This window comes from Formica exsecta, unplaced genomic scaffold (assembly GCF_003651465.1).
Source record: "Formica exsecta isolate Colony F162 unplaced genomic scaffold, ASM365146v1 scaffold201, whole genome shotgun sequence".
In the NCBI taxonomy this organism is placed as follows: Eukaryota; Metazoa; Arthropoda; class Insecta; order Hymenoptera; family Formicidae; genus Formica; species Formica exsecta.
Genome location: NW_021849308.1, coordinates 500,036 through 512,245, shown reverse-complemented (window position 1 = coordinate 512,245; position 12,210 = coordinate 500,036). Strand labels below are relative to the sequence as shown.

General features: G+C 39.9%; 1 protein-coding gene across 1 annotated transcript in view; it reads right to left on the bottom strand.

Annotated features, from left to right (window-relative positions):
* Positions 1-11,435, bottom strand: part of LOC115234679 (tyrosine-protein kinase Dnt) — a 25,549-nt gene extending 14,114 nt beyond the window's left edge. Inside the window, exon 1 of the mRNA XM_029805906.1 lies at positions 10,845-11,435. Coding sequence (XP_029661766.1) covers positions 10,845-10,950 — 106 coding nt within the window. The 5' untranslated portion in view covers positions 10,951-11,435. The remainder of the gene's footprint in view (positions 1-10,844) is intronic.
* Positions 11,436-12,210: the final 775 nt, after the last annotated feature.

The window sequence follows — 12,210 nt, the reverse complement described above, 5'->3', positions numbered from 1 at the left end:
TATATATATTATATATATGTATGTATGTATGTATATAAATTTTTATTTTAATGCAAACACAAGACATATTTTGTGCTTTTCTATATAAAAATATGAAAACATAAAATTCTTACAAGCAATAACAAAATTTATTTTGTGTTACACAGAGTTAACGTTAAATATTATTCTCGAATTGCGATTTAAAGTTAGATGCAAATTACGGATTACTTTTTAAAAAAGTTTCTATTTTCTTCGTTCCCAATTCGCGTCAAGAAAGGTGCTCAAATATTTCTGACATTTATGAAAAACTGACTTATGAATACACATGTTTCGCGAACATCTCCCTTCGCGACGCCTCCGAAGGAATCAATCTTCTCGAAGGACTCTTTGGTGGCAGCAAGGAGCGATTATCATGCGCGATTTATCACTGTAGTTTGCCGAGAAACGATTCCTACAAGACTCTCAAAAAGAGAAAACGAGAGAGAAAGAAAGAAAGAGAGAGAGAGAGAGCAAGAAAAACATATACGATGGACGTAAGAAAAAGTGGACGGCGTCCCCCGTTGTGGGGTCCGAAGGAACCCGAACGAGATGGCATCTACAGACCGCAGGCATTGAAATTTTAAAGGGATCTCTCGACGTGTTTCTCTTCCTGGCGCCGATGGGCGGATAACTGAAGGGACACGCTCGGAATTCCATCTGCTGTCAGGATGACATGGAACACGACAGGACACTCGAAACGCAAAACTTTGGTAATGCATGCACCGTTCGACGAGTTCTATTTTTATTAAGAACGCGCAGCGGATGATGAGTCATCGAGAGAATTACTCGACGGGACGGAATGTTTGATTAAAAAAGAAAAAAAGATATGTTAATACATACCGAAATATATTTTCAGAGCTGACAGTCTGCATTAAATCATAATTCTTTTGCAGACACGACAGCTGTATTAAAGCGAACGTCAAGAGGTGAAGATACAATATCCAGATAAGAATAGACGCGTTTGTAATGCGATGATTACGTTTGTATAGTTCAACGTATTATTTTAAACTAAATTTTTATCACTACATGTCAAGTATAACACAAAAGAATAAATAATTCCGCGTCTTTTACAAGACAAAGTTATTTTGAAAAAACAACTTTTTTTTTTAGGAAAGGTAAGGGATGATTTAGTGGGCCATTTGTCAGAAACTGTTTGCGGGCCCGAGAAAGCAGGTTTGCGCTGTGATTTTTGTCGAGTCACCCTTCATAAGGGCCTCGATGGTCACTCTTCGTGTCGAATAGACGTTAAAAAAATATTTTCTTTTGGTAGGATTGTAGTTTTAGTACCGGAGCGAATGCGCGACGTTCGAGTGTACGATCTATCGAAATGAGTAGAAATCACGTTCTTATATTGAACTTCAAGAAAGTCCTTCGTATCTATCGATGATTCCTTTCGAACACGCTGGATAGTTTCCACGGAGGACCCGAAGAGAGACGGCGACTCATCTTGGAGGAGCAGATGCTCGTTAAGATCCTGTCACTCAGGATTCGCTCAGGATCGAAGTTGCAGCGGGCTCGCGCGCGCTAGCGAGGATTAAAAGATTCCCCGTGAGGATAACGGCGAAAAATTGATGATATTGCCGTTGGTGCGAAGCAACCAAGTATAGACAGCTCGGAGAGAGAGCGTTCTTTATTTGAAAATAAAATCGGCGCGTAAAATGACATCCCATAAAATTTAAATTTGAACGGATTTCTCTCAATCTTTTTATTTTCGAGCCCTTGAATTAAATGTTAATATCGACAGTTGTTCGATGTTTGTAAATTCTTTTCATTCATTAAGATGTATTGTATAAATGACATGTTGAATAAAATATTTTCAAAAGTCTTTCATCGCAATGCTCGATCAAACTACGCTCGAATCGCACCAACTACTTTAATACACTGCGGTGTACATTAAAAATATGCAGCATTTTAATTATTTCCAGAGCACTTTCAACTCCGGGCAACGTAACGAAGCAAGATCAAAGAATCGCAGAGAGTGCGTCCTACATTTCGAGAAATAGGAAATGTTAATACCAACAAAGGCATCGCTTCGTGGCAAATATCCCGCACAAATGCGTTCCCCCGAGAGAACTTTTCTCTTTCTCTCTCTTTCTTTATGTAATAATTCTCGACAGAAAAAGAGATCTTCGCTCTTTCTGTAAGAGCTCTGGGAGAGAACTGGGGTGCACTCGTTTCGCTCCACGCAACGGCGTCTTTGAAATCTCCCGGGACAAACGAGGTCTCTGCGAGAGATCAATTCCATTATACGATGATTCGAGTAATGATGCTATCCAATTTGACAACTATGCATTGCACTTCAATGTACGAGGATTGTAAGTCAACGATATAATTCGCAAATTGATTAATAATAGATATTGATATATATTCAGAACAATGCGCAGCGATATTTTTAAATCACCATAAAAAATAATTGACGTAAAAATTATTTGCTTGAAACGTAAAAGACATATTTTAGAAGAAATTAAGACAAAATAATTGCATCTTTCCGAGAGAAACAATAACGTACGAAATAAAAGTAATTTCAATGTTTTCAGGGAAATTCACCCTCCGTTTCTTTTCGTAAGATAAAGGAAATGTCACAAAGCATTATATTTGAGAATTGTCGGAATTCGACCTGTCAAAACTCGAACGTCATCTCTCATCTTCTGAGAAAAATAACACGTGTTGCCAAAAGTATCAAGACTCGGCAGAAACGGTACAGATTGTGTTGCACAGGGGGTTTCCTTCTTTCGTTCCAAAATAAATAAAACGCGAGAAAGTGCCGAGGGTTGCTCTCTCTTTTTCCCTGCGGTGTACATTAAAAATATGCAGCATTTTAATTATTTCCAGAGCACTTTCAACTCCGGGCAACGTAACGAAGCAAGATCAAAGAATCGCAGAGAGTGCGTCCTACATTTCGAGAAATAGGAAATGTTAATACCAACAAAGGCATCGCTTCGTGGCAAATATCCCGCACAAATGCGTTCCCCCGAGAGAACTTTTCTCTTTCTCTCTCTTTCTTTATGTAATAATTCTCGACAGAAAAAGAGATCTTCGCTCTTTCTGTAAGAGCTCTGGGAGAGAACTGGGGTGCACTCGTTTCGCTCCACGCAACGGCGTCTTTGAAATCTCCCGGGACAAACGAGGTCTCTGCGAGAGATCAATTCCATTATACGATGATTCGAGTAATGATGCTATCCAATTTGACAACTATGCATTGCACTTCAATGTACGAGGATTGTAAGTCAACGATATAATTCGCAAATTGATTAATAATAGATATTGATATATATTCAGAACAATGCGCAGCGATATTTTTAAATCACCATAAAAAATAATTGACGTAAAAATTATTTGCTTGAAACGTAAAAGACATATTTTAGAAGAAATTAAGACAAAATAATTGCATCTTTCCGAGAGAAACAATAACGTACGAAATAAAAGTAATTTCAATGTTTTCAGGGAAATTCACCCTCCGTTTCTTTTCGTAAGATAAAGGAAATGTCACAAAGCATTATATTTGAGAATTGTCGGAATTCGACCTGTCAAAACTCGAACGTCATCTCTCATCTTCTGAGAAAAATAACACGTGTTGCCAAAAGTATCAAGACTCGGCAGAAACGGTACAGATTGTGTTGCACAGGGGGTTTCCTTCTTTCGTTCCAAAATAAATAAAACGCGAGAAAGTGCCGAGGGTTGCTCTCTCTTTTTCCCTCTCTCTCTCTCTTGGAAGAAAATCCACGGGGGTTCCGCTTCTTCTACCTCGACGGCATCTCATATAAATGTCCCAGCACCAGCACAGTCGAAGACGCGGCCCTGAAACACATACGTTAGACGAAGCCAAACGAGCGAACCAGCCCGCACACAAGTGAAAACTTAAGGCGCGGGTCTTAACGAGGAGCCGAAGATTGATGCGGACACGGGCGCAGCATCCGTCCGGGCCCGGTCCATCCCTCGAAATCCTACATGCGTACGCGCGTTTCCTGTGTCTACCAACCCCATCATTCTCTGTCATCCGCGTGCGTATAGATAGATGCATCGTCGGTACAGTATCGTTGCGCGTCACCTCCTTCCACTTTCGCTTTTTTTCGCGCGCACATCAATCATTATAAATCTACGGTCTCGCGTTTTCCCTCCCACGCATTTCTCAGCGTCCAGACGACGCGTCATAATATTTATCGCTACCGATCGGCCTCTTGTCGCGGAGATTCATCGAGATTCGTCCCTCGATTAATAAAACGTATCGTTATCGCGGGACGCGCATCGAGCCAAGCAAGCCACACCAATCGCTACGCCATTGTACGAGCATAAACGTTTTCACGGGGCCCCGGTCGAGGCCTTTGAAGCGGTCCCACTCCACGGGTAACATCAAGATGGGCCTGTCAGGCCTTAACTAGCTAAGGTCGGACCCGAGCCGGACTCACACGAACGTAGGGACGCCTCGGGCGTAGGTTTGTCCGAATGTACGCTGTTTTCGTGTTTTGACACGACCTTCTGACGGGTGACGTTCGTTCAAATCGGTGTAGTTTAATATACAATATTTGTCGTTCTATTAATTTCGCACAACATTCCATTGCGTTACGAGTAAATTCGGACACGATCCCGTAAAAGGGAAACACGTCAAAATTTACTAGAATAAATAATCACAGAAAAAAAACGAATTTTTCAGACTTAATGATTTTATATTAATCGCGATTTTATATTACATTATTATTATGTTTAATTGAATGTAAGCATGTAGCGTCCATATATTAATTTAGCCAAGATAATGTCTCTAACACTTATACAATGTATAAAGTATCAAAAAATAATTTTTAGAAAATATAGCGCGTGTAAAAAATTTTAAAATAAATTGCTTTCCAAAGCGATATATTCTTTAAAAGAGTAAATGATCACTTGTGCTATTTTGTGTCTATTCTATTAGGGCTATTGCAAGAGCTCGAGCGTTGTACGATGTAATAGAAAGACGGGAATGGAAATATCAAATCAAATTTATAGTCGGTAAAGCGACTTGTCAAATGGGAGGGAAAATCAATCCGGAAGAGGCAAAATTACGACGCAACAAAATGATACGGTGAACGTATTAAAATGATGGCACATGGAGAAGGCCGAGAGCCAAGAATAAATTTAAAAATAGAAGTAAATGGAAACGAAAAGTATCCTGCCCGAGACGTCCGCGATGATAACGACAAACACGACGAGCAACACGATCGCGAGAATCGATCGGCGATTAAACATAATTTACCTTATGCGCCTTGGACAGCGTGAAATCGGAGAAAGAAAAACGTAACTTGGCACCGGTGTGGAATTCTGTCTTATCTTATCCAAGTTAACGCCACACGATCTCACGTCGTGCGGACGCGAGGCCTGCACGAAGACTTCCAGATAAGTCCCAAATTTTAAGACTGTGTCTTTGCCACCTGCTTACCGCTCGCGGCGCAATTTATCGGCCTCCATAAACGGCGGGGAATTTATGCGGCGACCGATCGGCCCTTACATTCAATACCATCGAGATTGTTCCTTTACCTTCGTCGTCGCCGGTTATACGCAGGTAGGTAACCGATCAGAAGAACGCTCACGATCGAGATCAATTTCCCCAGCGCGGGTGGATGGGTCGCGGGAAGGCCAGGCGGAAGAAACGGGAAACTCTGTATATAGGGAATACGGAAATCGGAAACCTTCTCTACGTTCTACATACGGTTCGGAAAGCAGCTTGTACAGGGCACAAGGGCCGTGTTTCAAAATCGGTGTGTATCGAAGGGGCCATCTGAGGGCTGGCCTTCTACCAGGACCGAACGAGAAAGCGATAAAAGGAAGAAGGTAGGAAAAAAGACTTGCGCAAGGTATACCAAGGAAGGAAGGAAAAGAGAGAGAGAGAGAGAGAGAGAGAGAGAGAGAAGCCGCGACCCTCGCTTCGTGTGTAAAACGAAGAGGAGTGATTGTGTCGATTATTCGTTGTCTAAACAAACTAGAGCCGGTCCTGCAACTCCCTCCTCCCCCCCACGCCGCCGTCGACGTTTAACAAGAACCTCGTTATAATATTTTATTACGCCTCTCGTATATTATAATGCCAAGCCGCGAGTGGTTTCCTCTGCGAACGAAGTGGTCGAGGTGGCTTTCGCGCAGTCATGTAGACGTAGAAATTTACTGCTGTGTTTCGTAGAAGGAACGAAGGACGGGCTCCCCCGCAACACTCCGATGGGACTCCCATCGTCATCGACATGGAGCCATGATTGAAAACGGTACAATGACTTATCACGTTGTCAGTTGGAACCGCATATATTGTATATATATCGACGAGAGTGTCTGCCTTGCTTTCGAATCGTTGCGGCTAGCTTGGCTACGAGTAGATGGGTATGCAAGTTTCAAGCATCGCGCGGTCGAGACTGCGTAAACTTCGAAGAATGCGACTCCACCCGGTTGGAATGTCTATTAATATCTATTTATGTTAAATTCGTACGTCGCGCCGTATTTACTCGCCGATTCTATTTGCATCGCAGTTACAAACTGCTGTTCGCGCATGTATCTGCAATAGTTCACGAATTCTTTGAATACAGAGTCATCGATATAATACCTTTCTACTTCAAAGTTAACTGTTTAAAATTTTACGTTTTTTAAAGACATTTTTCTTTCTTTTTTATAACCTTTTAAATTTCTCTCTTATTGCCTGGATAATTAAGTCTTGAGAAAAAATTTTTGTTAAATGATTGAGGCTAATATATATACATAAAATTAATTAGAGACTAAATTACTGTTATTTTTTTGAAATCTAATTCATTAAAATTCTTTAATATTAAATTAAAGCATCCCTTTCAGAAAAAAGCTTATAACGTTTATAACAACAATAACACTGATGACATTAATTTGGTACCATAAATTCTGTCATTTAATTCTGCAGACTTTATTACATCATAATTTCTTGTATGTTGCAATGAGGTCAACGATGTTATTATACGGATACACAGACCTACAATTAACGATATGGCCCAATGCAAATGCAACTCTGCAATTTCGTGTGCAATCATAAATCTTTATCTTTAATTACAACGCATCATTTACGTGATTTAAATGTTCAATATCGCGCCACTGATGCTCATTCGTGCTGCAATAAATTATTAAAGTCAAAACGAACTCGCCATAAAATCGCATATTTTACAATATTACTTTGTTACGTAATTTTAATTTTTCTTTTATGATATATTATTGTTACGCAATTCTATTTTACATATCTCGCTATCAGCGTGAAACGAATTGAAGATATGACCAATAATAAAATACGACCAATAATAAAATCTTTGTTCTGTAATAAGACAAAAATATATTAGTCACGTGTCTCTTTTATATGCAAATCTTAATTTCATTCAATTTTCTTCTATCAAATACTATTATTCATCCCAACGATCGAAGTGTGTCCCACGAATCGTAGCGTGTGTCGCGCTTCGTCCAGAACGTGATGAAAAATCGCAATTCACGTTCCCGCGTGCAATTCGACACGTGCGAAACGTGCTCGAGACGCCAATCGAGAGTCGTGCGTGCGGCGAAACGCGCAATCCCACGCGCGAACGCACTTCTCTCGGGGGAGAGAGTCCCGGAGCGGGTTCAGGTGTCGCGGGATCTGCGCGCGTCACCCTATACATCGTGCCCCTTCGTGCCCCACAACGAGAGAGGTAACGAGGCGGATGGTTTTCGCGGTCCAACGGTCTGGAAACGAATTATCCACCGCCGTGGAAGTTATCGAGGAAATATTGGAAAGTCCGCCCGCGCCCCGCCATCGAGTGGCTTCCATTCGTTTCCGGCGCGACAATTCGAGCGACGATCTTTGACTAACGTGGCACACGAGTAAAATCCGACGAGAGCGTGCGACGACGATAAAAAGGATCGAAAGCGTGAGAATGGAACAGTCGAACAGATCGAGAGAAGAAGAAGCGATTTTATCGCGCTCGATGGGTGGCAGGCAGTGGCAAGATTACATTCGAAGAACGGAGCACGAGGTTTTTGTTCTTTAAAATATGCGTGTATTTTTAAGATAAATTCTATTATTCACAGGTCTTAAAGGCATACCGTAATTTCTCACGCAGATTTTGTCGTTTCTCTCGGCTATATAAATGCATTAATCATATCTAGATCGCGAATTTTCGTACGTTTCAATTACATTCTCTTTTTTTTTCAAAGTATAATTGATATGTAGACAATGTATATAATATATATTTATATATATTTTTATTATTTTTAATATAAAACTTTCTGATTGATACTTACTCCGTCGCAAAATACATAAATATAACGAGTTAAAAAATAACGGGCAACTTCGCTAATGTCACATGACAATTTGACACTTCGTAAATTCACTTCGAATTTATATAAGAATAGAAAAAGAGGGGAAAAAGAAGGAAATAATTAATGTCCGATTTTTTGAGATGTCCCAATTTATCTATGAATTTATTCCGGTTTATTTTAAACAATTTACAGAGAGAGAGAGAGAGAGAGTCACAAATAATTTAACATTCTCTGAAATAACAATTAAGGATGATCTCTGGCAAAACTCGCGACGATTTTGTAGTATCGAGACAAACATGGCTTCACTATTTCGTCTCCCGGCTATTGATATCCGATGAGTATGCGTCACGACTCGCACGATGCTTCAATTACGATGCGTAGCTAATGAAATCGCTGCGTGATAGCGATTATTTATCGGGCAGTTTAAAGCTCGGGCGCAATACGCGAACCGTCGACATCAGCGATTATTCAACGTATCCAATACTCAATTACAATCCGCGCGAGCTAAATACTTATCGAGCTACTACGTCCAAACAGATTTTCGACAACGGTTCGAGACTCTGTACGTAACACGCGGAGATTTAATAAATGGACCTTATTTCGCCCGTTACACCTTGCCGCAATAATCTCGTTCGTAACACAACATCGCTCTCGTACGGATTAAATCACTATCGATAATGCGCCGTTAACAGCCTTATCTAATAATTGCGCATGCTGTGTGTACTTCGAGAATAACTACAAAGTGGAAAACGAAAACGCCTGAAAAGGGAATTTCGATACGAGATATGCGTGACGGTCAATTTTCCTGTTCTCGGTTCGTCCCTAACCGGATTTATACTTGAAATTATACCGGTTTCATATACCTGAAGTTATTACCGCGCAGTGAAGAAATAAGAGACGAATGAAGTGCGAGGTTTTGCTCTCGTTGAATAAATCTGATTAACACGTAACCTCGAAAGAAATTAATGTCATTATATGATTAAAGATATGAGATGTAATTCATGTTGTATTCATGTTGTTACATAGTTAATACAGCTTGTTGAATAATAATATCTTTCTGCGCCCTAGATTGAATATTTTTTATTTATATCTCTTCCCATTCTTTTGTGCTATTTCTAAGACAGAGCTGCGTTAACATATAATTAGACGCCTTACTATTTATCTGGCATTTACATCGTGTTTTCTATTGCGAAATTGCAAATTATATTTCTAATCATTGTTTTACAGAAAATTTACCCAACATGAATATATGTCGAATATATGTGCTAATAATAGAGCATAATATTTGAAATGGCACAAAATATTGATTGTGCAAAAAGTAATCCAAGATCAATGCTCAAAAATAACGGAGTGACACCTAACTGTCACAATATACAAATATTGATGAGATGATAATATCTAAATCTAAAGCGTCAACTCTTAGTTTTGTTGTGCGTGTTGTTTCGTGTATGTTCATATATCAATCTTAAAATGTTTGAACTTATTTTAAAACTGTAAGAGAAAAAGCTCTTTGTATTATTTCAGCAGTAACACGCTAATGTATTTATAAAAATTTATAGAATTTAATAATCGCTAGTTTCCTCTAGTTTCCTTAGTAAAAATGTCGAATTAAAAACGATTAAAAAAAAAGAGTTTTGCTTTTAACTAAGCAAGCTTTTTTCGAGAAGTCGCATAGACAAAACTAAATTGCTAAAATTATTTCAAATGGAATTTACTTTAAAAGAACTTTAAGTTGAGAAAAGTCATCTCTTTCTTGTTGCAACTTTCCAATTTCTCGTATATACATTTTTGTGTAACTTCAAATTTAAATTCTATTAAACTCTGTTAAATTTTATTAAGTAAACTCTATATATATGAAATATAAGCTCAAGAATATTATTGATTGATTTTAAACAGTATATGATACATATATATACTACTTTAAAATTAATATAATATTTTCTTTTAGGAAAGGTGTTGAAAATTTCGTTACTATATCAATTCTTTTTTATAGCACACACTTTAAAATATATTAATGTGTCTCATCGCGCAAAACAATGATACGACTGTCTTTTTTCGCTCTTTCATTAGATATTACTATCTTGCACGAAGAGCGAGATAAGTTTGAAGTTACATATCGAAAGAAACTGTATGCAATAAGAATATTGACTTTTGTTCACCGCAAAGTAAGACTCAAACTTTTCAAATAATTCTATTTTCTCCAACTTTTCTAAATTATAACTGATGTATTATGAATTATACAAAACATTGCAAATAATGCTGAAATACAACTGAATTAAATTAGAAAATAATTAATGTCGTCTGAAAACAATATCAAAACATTCTATTACAATTTATATACTCAATAAGAGTCAATCTGTGTTTGATTTAAACAAATATGCGCGACCAAAGGTATCAAAAACTTTGATTACTATTTTATCATAGCATTCATTTGAAGCCTTCGTTAAAATAATACAATGTAATAAAACGATCGCCGGCGAAACAGTTGAACAAACACCTTTCCAGTTTCGCCTCTTCGTCACATTTTATAAATCTTATAAGAGTCAACAATCTTACAAATATCTTACCCATTAGCTTGCGGACCTCCATCTGCGTGAGGAAGAGATTGAAGTAACTCGCGGCTGGCCGCGCAGCAACAACGAGCAGCAACACTGCCAATCGCCAGAGAAGCATCGTGTCCACCGCCACGTGACGTTCTTACTCGAGTATATTTACAGCTTCGAGAATCAACCCGCACATCCGACAACACTCGTTTTACGCGCCGTATTTCATATTTCGCGCTAGTTGCAAATCCTCGACGAAGGGGTGGCGGGAACGTCACGTGCAGGCGGGAACGCGTGCACGTGACACGCCGCGCCTCGAGAGCGCGCCGCACGGCTCCTTTTTTTCGGTTGCGCGCCGTCGAAAAAAAACCACCCACGCCGGACTCCTTTTGACAGCTCGTGTCGAACACAATGCGGAGGGACACTCCCACGCGAGAGACGCTCGTTACCGCGGCCGTCTCGATGTATATCCCGACGCGTACGATTCGGATTCGAGCGTGTATCGAGCGACGCGCGTATTCTCGACGGACCCAAAGCGACGCGGAATGTGCTGCGAGCGGAGCGAAACGCTCACGGAGAGCGCGCGGCGTGCCTTGCCTCGTGAAAGCCACAACCAGTTGTGTGCTACCATCGCCATGGGTCGTCGTCTGGTCTGGGGTCGGAGCGCAGGCCTGTCGACCGAATGCGGCCGACTGCGGCCGAGTTTTGCCGAGGTCCACCTACGAGAGGGTACCCAGAGATGGTAATATGGTCGTGGGTCCACGGCCGAGAGATCGAACGGCTGTGCAACGAACGAGACCGGAATTGAATTTAAAATTCACCGACAGCGATACGGCGCGAGAGCAGATGTGTACGGTCGCCGTATATACGACAAGTCTCTTTTACATTGTTTATTTAAATCAATTTGCAATACCCGGGAAAAGTTGGCAAAAAGATTGAATTCCTGAGGAAATTATTTGTTCTAATGCGCGCGTGCTAGAAAGATTCTCGAAATATTATTTCAAAATTTATAAAATGTGCACGGCTCTATTACTATTTACGTGACTTTTAGAGAAAGTATAGTAAGAGACAACGAGCTTATTGTGATGAAAATACATGTTCCTCTACCAAATGGTTCGCGACACGACCGAAAGAAGTATAATTAAATAAGACAGCATAACAATATAAATAAGGAAAAATATTACGGTCAATCGATGTTCCCCATATCAATTGATATTTACGTCCTTTATGGTCATTCAGTTCGTAACACTGGTGTTGCTAACCGTGCTAAATTGAAAGCGTAACGGCATTCTCGCAAGCAATAAATTTCAGGTCCTTTATTCACGGTACTTTGGTAACAGGTTACACTCCGTCACGTGTTACCTGAAGCTGAAAGTCGCGCACCCCCCCC